At 38.7% G+C, this 17150-nt stretch overlaps 1 protein-coding gene across 10 annotated transcripts in view; it reads right to left on the reverse strand.

Moving 5' to 3' along the window:
* The window catches only part of Kif1b (kinesin family member 1B), a 137396-nt gene that overhangs the window by 81114 nt on the left and 39132 nt on the right, over positions 1-17150 (reverse strand). For 4 of the 10 annotated variants that reach the window (XM_010628094.1, XM_010628092.1, XM_010628090.1 and 1 more), the window contains 8 exons: positions 16114-16179; positions 13766-13944; positions 13084-13195; positions 9640-9717; positions 8957-9022; positions 3614-3689; positions 2786-2864; positions 1755-1897 (listed from right to left, as the gene is read on the reverse strand). In XM_010628094.1, the coding sequence (XP_010626396.1) occupies positions 1755-1897; positions 2786-2864; positions 3614-3689; positions 8957-9022; positions 9640-9717; positions 13084-13195; positions 13766-13944; positions 16114-16179 (799 nt within the window). Of the gene's footprint in view, positions 1-306; positions 349-1754; positions 1898-2785; positions 2865-3613; positions 3690-7682; positions 7701-8956; positions 9023-9639; positions 9718-13083; positions 13196-13765; positions 13945-16113; positions 16180-17150 lie in introns of all 10 variants that reach the window. The other 6 variants (XM_033767814.1, XM_010628093.1, XM_010628087.1 and 3 more) reach the window with 3 other exon arrangements.

Genomic DNA, 17150 nt, shown 5'->3' on the forward strand with positions numbered 1-17150 from the left:
CAGTGCTGTCCTCATCATCTGGGATTCTGGGTTTAACTGAATCACATGGGGAAAAACGAAAGAATGAAACACGGAATCTTAAGTCTTTCAACTTCAAACAACAAACTGATATTCTTCAAAGGTCACTCTACTAAATGGAGAAGGGAAAAAAAAAAAAAAAAAAGGAGAAGTACTGGCTGTACAGCATGCTCTGTCTGGGATTTCCCCATTAGCATCGCTGGCATGCAAAGCTCATTTTAAGGCTGATCCAGCAGAGGCAGGTTAGCAAGTCAGCATACTGGAATAACCAATATATGAAATACACACATTTGCCTCCACTTCCAGAGTAATCATCGATCAATGGATCAACTGAAGGTAAGCAGGAGGGAAAATACAAGAAGGGTCAGAGTTCACGTTCAGCAGTGACACAGAGAGGGAACACAGCAGTATTTGGCATTTGGGAAGATGAATAAAGTTAATACAATATATGATCATTTTTACAAACTGCATTAATCTAAACTCAGGTTCAGTAAGAACTAAACTAGAAGAGGCCTTCAAAATCTATCAGAATGTCGAAGAATATAATTCTAATTGTACACCCAAAAATTACATCCAGGTGTGGTAGTACATGCCTATAATCCCAGATCCTCTAGAGGCCAACGCAGGATTGACAAGGTTGAGGCCAGCCTGGCAAACTTAGACCCGGTCACAAAAAATAAATAAAATTAAATTTAAAAAAGGTCTAGGGAGTGGCTGAGGATGTAGCTCAGTAGAGGAATACTTGCCTAGGATGCTTGAGGCCCTGGATCAATCCCAGGCTATTCACTTATTTAACTATTTATTTTTTGGTGGCACTGGAGATTGAACCCAGAGCCTTGAGCATACTGGGCAAGCATCCCACCACTGAGCTCTGTCCCAGATCTTTTTACTATTACATCTCATTAAGCTGCCCACACTGGCCTCAAACTTGTGATTCTCCAATCTCAGCTCTGTGTAGCTGGGATTACAGATACACCAGATTTACCACTGCACTAGGTTAGGAGAATTCTGGATTAGATATTATATATAGGCACATCAGTGAGATTTTAATGATGCACTGTAAAGCAGTACTTGCTAGATATCTACATATCTAGTTCTGAAACTTGAGGAAATGAACCTTTCTCCTTCATAGGTTCATAGGGAGCAAGGGACATTTAAAGGTGAATCTTACCTGAAAGTAGACTTGAATGGTGAATTACCTATACATGAATTACTGCCACTACTCTAATCCAGGGAAACCCATGAATCAAAAATTCCAAGTCACATTTTTATGAAGTTACGTTTTCTCAGTTAACATTTTTAAAAAATTCATGATCGCCTGGCACCTACTACAGAAGTTCCAAGATCATTTTCATTGTTCTTGCTTTCTTTTGTTTTTTTATTGTTGTTTTGTTTTTTGGTACTGGGGATCGAACTTGGGCCCTTGTGCTTGCTTATGAGGTAGGCAGAGGAACCACTAAGCTAAATCCCCAGCACACTTTGCTCATTTTGAAATGGGCCTTGCTATACTGCCCAGGCTCGCCCCAAACCTTTGAGTTTAAGCAATCCACTTGCCTGAGTAGCTGAGTCTATAGGTACACACTACCATGCTGGACTTCACTGGGGTTTTAAGGAAAAAAAACAAAATCACTTCAACTACCATCTCATTTCATCAAATTCCTTAAATTTCAAATATATTTTAATTATAGGAAACTGAAGAGGAAGGTTAGATTTTGTGTTGATCTTAATTCACTTACTATCTATAATATCTCCCAGCCCCTGAGCACGAAGAAGGTCCTTCAGCCGAGTCACTTCCTCCTTTAACTCACGAACCAGTTTGGCATTGGGGTCCTCATTGATGACAGCATTACATTTAATCTGTTTTGCACGATCAGCATATCTAAATAAAAAAATTCATTCTTGCCATATCACAGGTACTCTTTTTCTCATAAGCAACATACTCAAGCAAATATCCTGGGTATCTACACATTTTATGAGCCTTATTAATAATATATTTATATAAAGCTTTATAGTCTTATAAAGATGAGAGGGAAAGCTGAGATGAACTGAAGTGATCTGTGCACAATCACAACAGAAATGAAAACCAGAGCCGGGTGTGGTGGCGCATGCCTGTAATCCCACCAATCAGGAGGCTGAGGCAGGAGGATCGCTGTGAGTTTGAGACCAACCTGGGCTACACAGTGAGTTCCAGGTCAGTATCAACTACATAGTGAGACCCTGTCTCAAAAAACAACAACAACAAAAGAAATGAAAACCAGAGAGGTCTCAAACCCAGGCTGTCAGATTAGACAGGATTCTTTTGCTGTATCAAAACTATATGGGAAAAGGAGAGTTCCCGATTAAAGTAATAGAATATATTTACATATAAAAATATTTTACTACTGAACATCCTGTTAACTTTTATTAATGCTACATATACTCCTAATTGTGTTATTTCTTATAACTTCAATGTTTCTATAAAGACAAAGTCTGTGCTTGTAAGAGAATAACTTTTTATAGAAACGATCATAAAAATTTTTCATTATTATCTGAAAATTTTGCCTGTGCAATTTGAACCTCTTTCCTCTCAAAAAGTTCCTGTCTTTCCCAGTGAAACTGCAAACCACCAAAAGGTAAATTCCATTACAGTAAAAACTCATTTCCCTCATCTTTTCCTTGTTAAGAAAGAAAGATCACTGTCTAAATGACCACCCACACAGCACAGAAAAAGGCCTGGTGACAGCAATGTGGTCTGTGTGGCCGCCGCACACTGCACAGGAAGAAGTACCTCAGAGTGCTCAGAGTTTCATCATAGTTGATATCTGCTGGGCTCAGAGCAGCAACCATTGCAGTCCGAGAATTGCCACCTGAGAAGAGGTATCACAAATATCTCAAACATCTCACTTGAAAAAGTTTTACTGAGTGCATTAAATCTTGACAGCACAATCTCAGATGATAAAAGTTAATCAAAAGCCAACAACTTTCTTAAATGTCTCCAGGCCAGGCATTGTCACACTCAAATGTTGGGATCTGGATCTCCTGGGTCCACTTCCTGTGCCTCCACTCTCTCCTGAACTCACTCCAATCAAGACCTCAGCCACTCACCAACACTGCCCGTGGCAATGGAATGGTGCTGGCTGGGAGCCAGTCCACTGGATTACTTTTCACCTCTCCCCTCTATTGGCACATACCATCACTCCTTCTTGATAAGAAAGAGCATTAAATAAAGCAGGGGCTGGAAGGTAGAAACCACCAGCAATAAGAAGTAAAGGCTGACGCTGTCTGACTCTGTGCACCTCAGAGGAACAGGAGGTTTTGGAAGAACTGTGAAGAAGGAGCAATAGTTTGAAGTAGGTGCTGGGAGTCAGGAAGACAACCATTTCCCGTTTATGCCCTGCCCTAAATGAAATATGGGAGAACACCCAGACTAAAGTGACTCAAACAAGCTCAAGTCAGGCGGAGTAAAAATGAAGAGGCAAGAAGCATTCAAGTTAGTAATATGAATATCTACAGATAATTTTTCTCCAAAACAGATATAGAATAATTAACCACAAAAGATAATAAATAGCTTTAAAAAGATAACCGCAAAGTGAATTTGTACTAGTAATCAACATACCTAGATTTTCTCGAAGAAGCCAAGTAAGTACAGAATCCCTGTAAGGAATGAAATCAGTTTTCTTCTTCTTCTTACTCTATTAAAAGAAAGGAATAGCCTCAGCACTGTTAAGGTAAAAAATTCATATAAAACACAAGCCAGTCTAAAATTCACAAATATGCCAAATTACAGTAGTAATCCACCTTTGTTGAAATTTATCATTTACAGCTTCAATTCTTCATGCAAAGCTCATGCAATTATCCTTTTTGCATTCTTTTGAAATTTTTATAACATACACAAAAGCCTAGAAAATAGTAAAATGTGCTACTGTATGATGCCATGCACTTTCAATTATTATCAATATATATTCATCTTTCAATTATCCTCCAAATACTTCATTGAGTCCTGAACCATTCAGAAGTACAGTACAGACATCCTGTCTAACATGTCAGCAGATGAGGACACTCTCATGGTATAACCGACAAGTTTAAAATTTAACAGCAATACAATAATACTGTTTCCTAATAAGCTGTTCATGTCTTCTACAGCTGTTAGTGTTTAAAGCAAATCTAGCATCTCATCTATAAATTCTCTACATATCTCTAACAGACAAAAACTATAAAAAATCTGAAAGATTATCATCATACTTCACAAAATTAACAGTAATTTTTCACTATTATCTAATATCCAGTCCTCAAACACATTTTATTTTTAGCCTCTTTTTTTTTTTTTTTGGTACTGGGGATTGAACTCAGACCTTGTGCTTGCAAGGCAGGCGGCAGAACTACTGAGCTACATCCCCAGCCCAAACACATTTTATTTGTACAGAAGGGTAAATAGAAATCCTGAGCATTTCAGGTTGGATATGTAAGAACGAGTTGTTTAGTTAATGAATTTACTTGGCCAACCACAAAATCATCATAGGTTGGTGCATATGTATCAACTATGACAACAATGAAATCCAACCATTAGAATAAGGACTAAAAGTGAAAAGGTCTAGAAAAATGATGTAATTTGCTAATTTAGAGATCTATAAAGACTGTGAGGATGAATTTTCTATGCATTTTAAGGATCCTTTACTTATAATGCTCGGTTCATGATCTTTCTCATTACCACAGGACAAAACAAAAGCACCACTAAAAAGGTAGTGCTACAACAGGAAAAATCGTATTCTCTAGAGGTAAAAATGAACTCACTGTTTGCAGACAGCTACTAAATAAATACCTCTGGCTAACTAATGTATTCTTAGGCCTTAAGCAGTAACTCAGGAAAAAGGCTCCCTGATTAACAATGCCTTGGCAATGGGCAGTTTAGAATCCACTCCTAGTACTATCCAAGGTTCTATAAAGGATAATCTACTTTTTGCAAAAGCACAGGTACTCAGAAGAATACTCAGTGGCTAACCTCAGGTTTGTGGAGAAGAAAAGGGAGCAGGCAAGTGACACTGCAAATCATCTCTTGCCACAAACACTGAGTTGGGGATGCAGCTGAGTGGTACAATGCTTATCTAGCATGTTCAAGGGGCAGGGTTTGATCCACAGCAATGCAAACAAACCCATCCGCCTGATCTTATCGCACTCCAGCCACAGATGCATATTCCACCAGTTAGAAAGTCATTTCCAGTAGCAGGATCAATTTAAAATTGTACAGGGCTCCAAGAAAAATGAAGCCTTTCAGAATAAACTTTCCCTCCACTACAGAATCTCTGAGGCCTAAGACCTTAGCTTATACTTTTATAGTTCCTGAACAGCTTAAACATCCCACTTGTCCACTGTTATCCCCCTGCCTTTTTTTTTTTTTTTTTTTCCTGGGGCCCAAACTCAAAACCTTGCACTTGCAAGACAGGTGCCGCACCACCGAGTTAAATCCCTGGCCCTTATTTCTAGTCTTTAAACGTTTCATTAGGGCTTCGATATCTTTTTTTTTTTTTTTTTTTGTACCAGGAATTGAACTTAGGACCTTCAGCTTGCCAGGCAGACATGGCACCACTGAGCTACACGGCCACTGTTAAGACTGAAAGTGCTGTAGAACTTAAAGTATACCAGTCACAATAATCACAAACAGTACTATAAAAATAAGCAAGCTGGCTTGACAAAAATGTCCTATTTTCATTTCTGTCAGACTAAATTAAGAAGAAATAGTTAAATGAATGAACATAAGTAGGACTTCAACAATTGCATTTGAAAATATTCCAGAATTCTGACCATTTCTTTTCTGTTTGTTTTCTTAATTAATCTCACCCATTCTCATATTTAAACACATTTGGAAAATAAGTTCTTCAGTAGTTACAAAGAAAGTTCAGTTGGATCATTAATCTCTCTAAAAAAAAGTGTAGGCTGAGTATCTCTCATCTGAAATGCTTGGGACCAAAAATATTTCAGACTTTTTTTATTTTAGAATATTTCTAAGCTGGGCATGCTGGCGCATGCCTGTAATCCAAGCACTCAGGAGGCTAAGGCAGGAGGATCACTGAGTTCAAGACCAGTCTGAGCTACATAGTGAGTTCCAGGTCAGTATCAACTACATTGTGAGACCCTGTCTACAAAAAAGAAAAAAAAAGAAAGAAAGAAAGAATATTTCCATATACATAATAAGATATTTAGGGGATGAGACCCTAGCTTATGTTTCATATACACCTTATATATATAGCCTGAAAGTAAATTTTTTTTTTGGTACCAGAGGTCGAACTCGGGTCCCTGCACTTGCAAGGCAGACAGCAGAACCACTGAGCTAAATCCCCAGTCCCTGAAAGTAAATTTTTACAGTAATTTCAATATGCCTATGTTTCGATTGTCAGATGTGGAATTTTCCACTTGGAGTCTTACACTAGGACTCAAAAAGTTTCAGATTTTGGATTTTTGAGTTAGGGACACTCAACCTACATTGTTAAGTGGGGATAGCAATAAAGTTGTTTCCTTCCCCAGTGGAAATAATGTCTTAGTTTGCCAAAAATTATGTTTGCTACATAACTGTGGCACAGAGCAATGTGAACATTTACAGCAAATACTCTGTAAACTTTCTTGTGATTGATACACTAATAGGGGAGCAAAGAGACTGGACAAGTTAGATCACTAAATTTTAAGTCTTCATGGTTGTAAGATCCACACTAGGTACATGAATGTGTGCTCATACAGTATTAAAAAGCAAGTAGATTTCTAAATAAGGCACCTTCTGCTGTTAAGTAAAGAAAAATAAAAAGGCATAATTTTTTCCTAAATTATTATTATAAAGGTGGAGGAAATAAACCAATCTAAATATCTGAAAGTAGGGGTATAAAACGTTCCACTGAAAATACTGCCTCTATCTCCAATTTCCCTCATGTGAGTCACAACAATTAGGGGCTCTAAATTTGTGCAAAAGAATACTAATAAATCCTAGAATATTTGTACAGAAATAAAGAGAAAAATCTATAATATTTGGGTAAAGGAAGATACAAGTTTTCTAGACACAGTTAAAACTTTAACTTAATTCTACAGCTTTCACTTCATCTATGTGTAATCAGAGAATAGGAAAAAAATTAATGTTTTAAATTTCCCATGACCTTTCATGATGGGAAACAAGTAAAATAATACAAAGAGGTGTATGTATATGTGTGTGTGTGTGTGTATGTGTGTGTGTGTACGTGTGTGTATGTATGTGTGTATATATGTATGTATATATATATACACACATACATACACACACGTACACACACACACATACATACACATATGATTTCAAGAAGCCAGGCATGTTTTAGAGTAGTATCCTGAAGAAACAATATGGTGAACCTTCAAGTGTAAAGGAACAGTTCTGTATATCACCAGGACAAACACTGTAAGATGACATAATATAAAACTTCTTAGACTTTGTTTTGTTTCTTTATTCTTATTTCCTTCTCCAAGCACATCATGTTCCTAAATTAATTCTGGTATGAAATCTTATGATTTATGATCACCTGCAAGAGCCATCCTAAATTTCAGGGCCAGAAAACAAATGATGAAAAATCGTTGAAGGTTCCATTCCTACTTATGCCTCTACACATCCCCAGTGGACTTAAAACCATGAGCTGGTTCTACAGCTAGTTTGTCTCTGCCGATCCCCACCATACCTTGCTGGTGCAGTTATCCTACAGACGAAAGCATTGAGAGGAAAGAACAAGGACATGGGATAAGCCTCCAAATACAAAATAGTACTTTATTTCAATGAAAATTAAATTATGACTTCTCAGAGATAAGCACAAAATACTCAGCTTTTTTTAGTGATTTAAATGAGATATAAATTGAAACAAGAACACAAAATGACTAATAAATACTTCCTCAGTTCCTAAACCAAATAATGAAGATGCTTACACAAAAAACGCTTTCTCTTTGGTGTTCCACTGTTAAACAATGGGAAAGAATGAAACTACAGCCACGTGCTGCACAGTGACCTTTTCCTCCACGTGCTGACTGGACCCACACTGGTGGCCCCAAAAGATTGTAACAGTGCTGGAAAACCTCTATGTCAGAGCAGACCTTAGGTGGCAGCACCATACACTGCTCACATGTCTGCAGTGAACAGGCACAGAGAAACTCATGCGCTGCCGGTAGAACAGCAGGTACTGCACATGGACGCATGGTAATAAGCGACCATGTCACTGGTGTGTGTCTTTACTATGCTATACTTTTTTCCCTCTTTTAGAGAATATTCTTATTACTTAACAAAAAAAATTTTTTTTACCGTGAACGTGTGCCACATTACAGTGGCAGTAGCCTCAACATCTTGTGTGTTTACCCGACTCTGGATTGACTCATCTTCTCTTGTGCTGGACTTAACTTCACACTGTTTTTTCCACTGTGACCCTGGCAGCAGTAGACTACACCCTCTGGCCAGGTGTGCAGTAGGCTCCCCACCCAGGTCTGTGCGAGCAAGTATCACAACCAACGTTCCCACAGTGACGAATGCCTAAGGATGCATTTCCCACAACTTGGCCCCCTGGTTGAGTGACTCATGACTATTTCAAAACAGTATCATTGGCTCCTGGACCAACAGCATTCATCAAAGCCAAACTGCTCAAAATACTCCAAAAGCTTACTATGCATCCTACCTAGAGATGATTGCAGAGGCAAAGAACACACAATAAATACACTTGGTTTTTTAAAGACATTAAATAAGGCTCTAAAAATTAGTCAAACCTTAGGTCTTCACCCCAGCATTTACACATCTATATATACTTCCATTCTACTTTCAGTACAAAATCAAACTATGTTATACTATCTAATCTAGAAAGCTCTAAAAGGAGAAAGGGCCAAAACAGGTCAGCCCTCATTAGTAAGCTTAAACTATCACCCAGTGTATTTGCTGAGCAGACAAACGCTGCTTGTAATGAAGTATAAAACTTACCACTTCTGCCAAGGCTGAAATGACTTTGCCCAGAGTTGTAAGGGACTTATTAATGTTTGCTCCTTCCTAAAATAAACATCAAACATGAAAGTATTATGATGAGTAATTTTTCATTCGTATAGAGAATAAAATATACAGTAATCCATCATATGCTAGTGTATTTGGTTATGATCACAAGTTCTAAAATTGCCCTCAGTCCTCAATCTTTCCTCTTTTCATCTGTCAACCTGTTGGGAATGACATGCCAGGCTCCAGGATGTTCTCTAAAACCTTACAGTTGCAGCCTTTTTCACACATGAAACTGCTGTTTGTGTTAAAGGTATCTCCACCAAACTTCATGTTTTTCTCACATCTGGATCTTGGGTACCCTATTCCCTTTGAGGTCTTCTACTTCCACCTACCCAAGTTTTGCCTCTTTTCTCCAAATGTAGTTTAGTTCTCATTCTGACCATGATGCCTTCTCTATTTTGTAAATTTCTATGTAAAAAATTTTAAAATTAGGTTTTGTGGATCATATGATCTCTCACAACTCTGCCGCTGTAGAGCACTAATAACACATAATCATGCAGTGATTGTAGCTATGTATTAATAAAATTTCATCCATAAAATCAGGTGGTGGACTGGATTTGGCCCATGTTACAGAACACTGATTGACTAGGCAGCTTATTTGGTAAAATAAATACCTTTAATCGAGTTCCTTTGGCACCAGTTGAATCAGCACGTTCACTTCCTGCTAGATCCACCAAGCTGATTTTACTGACCTGGTAAAGAACAGTAACAAAGGGACAATTCAAAAACAAGCAAGGGCAGGAAATTTTGTTAAAGATCATATATGGAGAGGACTAAAGATATGAAAAGTTCTCAAATATGGTTCATGAAGACAAGACATATCATCGGATTAAGGGGCACGCATGCAAAGGGCTGGTGGGGGGCGGGGACAGATCTGTGGTAGAGTGCAAGGTCCTGAGTTCAAGCCCTAGCATGGTGGGGGGTGCTGCAGAACACTCATGGCAATTATCTTGGTTCAAAAGAAGTCACTTGTGGTGTGGATGTGACTTTGTTCCCCCAAAGGTTCATACACTGGAAGCTTGGTCCTCAGTGCAGGGATGTTAAGAAGCAGTGGGAGGGCCAGGGATGTAGCTCAGTGGTGCCACCACCTGCCTCGCAAGCACAGGTCCTGAGTTCCGTCCCCAGAACAACAACAAAAAAGAAGTAGCAACAACAGCAGCAGCAGTTGGAGCTTTGAAAGATGGACCCCGGGGTGGGGGTGGGAGTCCTCAGGGGAATGTGAGCAAAATTCTCACAGGATCCCTCAGCTGGTTCTCGAGAGGGCTATTCTAAAAGGACAGGGCTGGTCCCTGGCAGCTTCTCTGACCTCCTGTCTGGTGATGTGATCTCCCCCACACATGCCACTGCCATTGTGATGCCATATGCCATAACGTCTCAGCAGAGCCAAGGTGATGGTCGTGCCATGTCCCTGATGACACCTCTAGAACTATGACCAAAATAAGCTTCTTTTGGGAGGGACAGGTCTGGGGACTGAACCCAAAGCATTCACACTAAGCTATAGCTCCCTTTTTTCATTTCTTACTACGAGACAGTCTTGCTAAATCGCTAAGTTGCCTTGGCTGGGCTCAAACTTCAGATCCTCCTCCCTCAACCTCCCATGGTGCTGGAATTACAGGTGTGTGCTACCACACCAACCTGCTCCTTTTTCAAGCTACCCAGCCTCAGAAATTTCTCTACATTAACAGAAAATTGACTAATTCATAACTTTAGGATAAACATGACATATTTTGCTACAGTGTGTCATAAAAATATCTAAAACTTATCAGCCAGTGAAATGGCATATTAAAAATGAAGCTGTAGGGCCAGGGATTTAGCTCAGCAGTTTGGTGGGCTGCCTTGCAAGCACAAAGACCCGAGTTAATAAAAAAAAAAAAAAAAAAAAAAAAAAAAAAAAAATGAAGCTGCAAGCAACAGGAACTCTCATATACTGCTGGTGGGAATACAAAAATGTATAATTAGCAGCTTCTTAGGAAGCTAAACAGCCATCTACGAATCAATCATCCTTAGGGCTGGGGATTTGACTCAGAGGTTCTGCCACCTGCCTAGAAGTGCAAGGGTCCAAGTTCAATCACCAATACAAAAAAAAAAAAAAAGAAAGAAAAAGAAAAAAAAAAGAATCAATCATCCCACTCCTAGGTAGTCACCAAGAGAAATTTTAAAATCTCCACACACAGATTTGTACACAAGTGTTTACATTTGTACAGCTTCATTTACAGTATTCAACAAACAGAACTAGTTTTAAAAATCCATCAACAGATGATTTAATAAACTATACTGTATTTAATAGAATATCTATTAGTAATGAAAAGAATAAACTATTGATACATACAACAAAATAGATGAATCTCAAAGTTATGCTAAGCAGAAGGCAAAATAGTGTATACTGTATGACTCCACGTATATAAATTCTAGAAAATATAAACTAATCTATAGTGACAAAAGATGGATCAAGAATTTCCTAGGATAGGGTGGAAGGGACAGGGGCACATTGCAAAAGGGCATGAGAAAACTTTTTTGGGGTCACAGAAATTCTCATAAGCTGAATGGTACAACCAGTTTCACAGATAAACATGTCAACAATCATCAAGTTTTACATTTTAAATATGTACATGGTAGTTAACTGTGTATGTCAATAAAGTTGTTTCAGAGAAGTTGAAACAAAAGTATCCAGAATGGATTATAAAAGAGCTACTGGACTGAGGGTGTAGCTCTGGGGTGGAATGTTCACCCACAGACCCTGTGTTCAATCTCCAACACCCCATCGCCAACCACTAAAAGCAAGCAAGGAAGCTATGGCTTAGGGATTAAAATCATTAATTTTGTAGATTTGACATTATGGGACAAGGACAAAAAATACTTTCACACAATATGTTCCTTGGTGTCGTTCAGATAAATGCTACCAAGTAGCATCAACACTACTACCTCTGGCCGAGCAAGTTATTTGATCACCTATATGAAAGAGTATATTTTTAAAATTATTTTAAACAAAAAGTCACCAAGTAAAAGATGATTCTAATTTTTAAGGACAGCAGTATCATTAAGTATACTCATTTTATAAAGAAAAGGATCCTATATAGCTGCCAACATGAATCTAAATTCAGATTTAAGAATCTAGTTACATGCCACTTTGAAATGTAGGCAGTGTATAACTCAACATAATTTTTAAATTATTAATAATAAAATTAACAATTACTGAGTGGCTACTCTGTGCCAAACACTATTATATACACTTTACCTGTATTTACCTTTGAAAACCCCTGTAATGGTGCTACATACAGAGAAACTGAGGCACAAAGAGGTTACATAATTTGCCCAAAATAATACAGCTGAAAAGAGTCAGGCTTCAAAGCAAGCAGTCTCACTCCAAAGTCTACAATATTTAACTACTACACAAAATAAAAAATTAACAAGCACAGGTATTTGAAGAACACCCAAACTATCATGAAGTTATTTATTTCCAAGAACAAACATACTCAGCCTGCCTAATCAGTCATGTAAACATTTAACCCCATAGTAACATCATCCACTAACATTACTGTGGTCCACTCCAGAAGAAAACAAAGGCATTTCCCCCACAACTGCTTAACTGTCTTGCATAGGGTTTATGAGATTCAAGTCATTTTTTTTTAAAGATTATTTTTTCTTAACTCTGTTTTTTACCTTGAGCCAGAGATGTAGCTCAGCAGTACTGGGCCTGCCTGGAAAGAGCAAGATTCTGAGTTCAATCCCCGGTACTGGGGGGTGGGGGAGAGAATGCAGTATTTTCTATCTTGCAATTTCATTTAAGCACTCAAGCTGAGGCTAGGATGTAGTTCAGTGGCAAAGCACTTGCCTAGCACATTTAAGTAACTAAGTTCAATCTCTACCATTATTAAATAAATGAACCCATGCTGAAAACTGGTATAGTGTAGAAGAAAAATGGCAAGAAGTTACACAACAGTATCCTCCACTCGGTGAAAGAGTCATCCTCCTCCATTTCAAAAAATGCAGAGTAGTAAAATGGACTTCTCAGAATTCCCATCTTCACAGTGCAAGCCTGGAGACCGAAGTTCCCCTACCTTCTCCGTGGAGAGGTTCGTCTCTGAGTCATGTTTCTTCTGGGTGAAGACAATGGTAAACACAGCATGGGAACGGCTACTTGTCTCATTCATGTTGGTAGCTGCCACTGTCCTAAAAAAACAGAAAGGCGACATGTGACAATGGAATTCTTACATGAGTTGAAATGGACAGCAGGCTCCACATTATAAGCATAACAATCACAAGCAACAGCCTTAAACTTATTCACACACTGTGAGACTGACACATTGCTGCCTGAGGTATGAGCCCAGCAAGTTGACCTCCAACTCCACAGGGCCCTCAACAGAAACATGGTTCATAGGCCAGCTACCCCTGTGGAAATCACTGGAGCATTTAATTTTGATTCTTTCTTAGTTGCTCATTTATTCCAGAATCAATTGCTACCACAGACTAATAGATACAACAACTAACATTTTACTATGACCTGATAAACCCTAGGAATAAAACTTAAAAGTTCTAGCCTGTTTCAGCAATGCCTTGTTTTCCTAAGAAAGACTTAATATTTTATTTAAAGCCTGCACCTCTCCAGCACAGACATGGGATCAGAAGAGTCCACAATGAAATCAACATTCACAGCTTTAATGTGGCCTCAATCCCTCAAGTAGGAACAAGGGTCTCAAAATGAGCCAAAGATCTCAGTCATTAGCCTGTTTCTTACCATACCTGGCTTTGTTCCCAGCGTCCATGAGGTCAGCAATGTCAGTGTAAGAAGTGACTGCCAGCTTCGACAAGTCTTCCACATAGGGTCCAAGAAGTGGGTGTTCACGTACACGTAAGTTACCCTTGTTTTTGGGGTTCAGCAAATCTCGCACTCTCTCACAGTAAATTTCCATGTAGCTCACCTAGAAACACATTATTAAAATGAAGTAAAGGACTTAGAGAAAAGAAATTATATGAAATGAAAATATTTATTTAAAAGCTTATAAACGCCGGGCATAGCAGTGTATGCCTTTAATTCTAGCACTCAAGGGGGCTGAAGCAGGAGGATTGGGAGTTCAGGGCCACCCTGGGTATAGCATGACCCTGTATCAATAAAACCTAAAAAAAAGGGCCGGGGATGTAGCTCAGTGGCACCGTGCCTGCCTGACAAGTGCAAGGTCCTGAGTTTAATCCCCACTACCAAAAAACAAAACAAAACATACCAAAAAATATTTTATAAAAAGGCATATGATGAGAGATCAGCAAGCCTGATGAAGCAAAATGCCACAGTGCTAGGCCTATTTATGCTATTAACAGTATACACAGGTATCACCTTGCGTAGGCAGTTGCTTTTATTCACTTGCATGAACTTTCTTTTTTTTGGTAGCGGGGATTGAACTCAGGTCCTTGTGCTTTTGAGTCAGGCGGCAGAAAAACTGAGCTAAATCCTCGGCCCTCTTTCTCTTTAATAACAGACAAGTGTTGAACCCTCTTAGTCTCACAGTTGCGTGAAAAGGGACAAGTTTTCCAAGCAGATGTGCATGTGCACTCGTGTCTCCTAGGTATTCAGAACTGTGTGTACAAGCTTAAGTAGTAAGAATAATTAAAAGTATCTTGCTAATTTTTAAGGTGACTTGCTACCAGAAACAATATTTGTTGTCTTGTTTTATTCTCATAATGGATCAATTACTTAGCTTACAGGGTCAATTTTTTAAACTGATTAAAAAAAAAAGAGAGACTGAGAAAAAAAGGAAATGGAAACGGAGACAAGGTTCCATTTCAGATACTTTGAAAATATGAGTACAGAATGTAAAGTTGAAAACTGTAGGAGTTGATATTGTAGCCTGAACAGCTCAGTGATACAGAAGGATCTGATTCATGGAAAGCATCATAATCTACTGTAGTGAATGCATCCCAGTCAAGCCTTGTGTATGTAGATGTCTAATTATGATACATCAGGACAAAACCATCCTTCAAAGGCAGACTCTTCAGTGAAGCTCACTTGGCTTTGTTATGAGACCACCATGTTGGTTTGTTACCTTCCCATGAGGAGTACCTATTTCCTAAACCAAAAACTCACTTTACAAGACTAGTGAGTTATCTTCTGGAGACAGACCTATGCTGGAACACTGACGGTTTTTTGGTGAATATGCAATGACAGGGGGGAGTTGATTAAATAAGTGAAATGTTTATTTAATAAGTTAAGAAGTGATGACTTGATGTATTCATCATCATGCAGGTCATCATGTCCTGCTGATGGAGCAATTCGTGAAGTAATTATCTGAGATTTCCTCTTCATTCATAAGTCTTCAGGCCACAGTGGCTGGTCCGCCCTCACCACTCCTGGTGCATACGCTGTCTGTAGTGATAGTGTGATCAGTCTAAAGAATTAAAGTTACCGGTCTCCCGTCTTCTCTGTGCTGGAATACTGATACTGTTCTTTGGTTTTAACTCTATGAATTCTTATTTTCAAGTGCTTGGGGTAACCTCACTTTAAATCTCAATTATTGAAAATAGCATTCATAAAAAACTATGATAACTAATATTGCTTCTAAAATATCTTTCTGCTGAATACAAGTAGCAGCCACTTTGTGCCTGAGACAGCCTGATAATGTCCTTTTTCTTCCTGAGAAGGACAGAAGGCTAAAGTGTAAATAGGCATCTACACAATTTACAAGACAGTCAATCACACTAATAAAGAAATTCAAATTCAAATAAGAGAAATTATACCTTATCAAATTAGGAAAGACTGAAAAATAAAAATACTAAATGTTGGCAAGGGCACAGAGGGTGCTTATACACCTCCCGGTGAATAAAAACCGAGTTACAGCCTCTGTAAAAGGCCATCTGGTAATTCAAATGTATTATTTAACAATCAGGATACATACAAAAAGTAGTAACTGAAAATATATAGAACTGTGATCAGAAACTTAAATCCAATATTATCCCTTATAACCAAAACTTAGAAAGTCTCCAAGTTCAGACTCGAGGGGCTGGCTAAGTGGTCTGCAGCGGCTATCAGTGGGAGGCACCAGGCAGCGACGCTGGAGGACAGCAGAATAGTGACCCAGGCTCACACTGAGTGAACTCACCTCTACAGAGTAAGACATCTCTTCATTACAGTTGTCACTGATCTTCTCAAAGAGCTCTTCACACAACTAGGAAAGCAGAATGACAGAAAGCACAAAAGCCCAAATCAGAGAAATACTGTGTTATCCGCAGTGCTGAAGGAGCTGGCGAAACCCCGTTCTCTTCCTGCAGATATGCATGTAATATTTGGTGTGATATGACACCTCAAGGTGTGACTGTTGCCTTGAATGAAATTTAAAAACTATGAATACCTCTTCTCACCTAAGCTCTATTCTCCCTCAACAACAGAGCCTCAATATTGGTTCCTCAGGAAGAAAGTCACAGAGAAGTGGGGATGCGCCTCTTCCAGAGTCCTACACCAGCACAGTGAATCTACGTGAATTCTATTCTTCATACCGTGCTGGAGCAACCGGGACCCTCCTGTCAGTACTACCGAAACAATACAACTATTATTACAGGGTATTTGCACACATGTGCTACTGAAGTCACACACAATTTACTCTATAGCCCGTTAGGGTATACATTATAAACACAGATACACACTGAGGCAGAACTTACACTTTGTGGAGATAAATGAAAGGTATATTCAAGAATTTTGATTCTATAAAACTTTCTTTTTATCATTGTCACACGACTCCTACCCTTGTGTGAAATGCTACTCTACTACTCGGTTGACACTTCAACAGTAAACAATTTTTCTAGGTTAGGAAAACTACAAGTTTCATCCTGTCTATTCTTTCAATTTCTTATTTAAAATATGTGATATTTTACTAAAAATAGTAAAAATTCTGAGTTTTGTTTGCTGTGCCTTTCATATGAAGGCACTCACTCATGTCACGATGAGCATACACAGAGGCAAGATACATTTTGAAAATGAATTAAGCAGGGCGTGGTGGTGCAGGCCTGTAATACCAGCACTCAGGAGGCTGAGGCAGGAGGATCATTGTGAGTTCAAGACCAGCCTGGGCTACACAGTGAGTTTCAGGTGAGTCTCAACTACACAGTGAGACCCTGTCTCAAAAAACAAAAAACAAAAAAA

This window comes from Fukomys damarensis, unplaced genomic scaffold (genome assembly GCF_012274545.1).
Source record: "Fukomys damarensis isolate Sample0158 unplaced genomic scaffold, DMR_v1.0_HiC HiC_scaffold_23, whole genome shotgun sequence".
Lineage (NCBI taxonomy): Eukaryota > Metazoa > Chordata > Mammalia > Rodentia > Bathyergidae > Fukomys > Fukomys damarensis.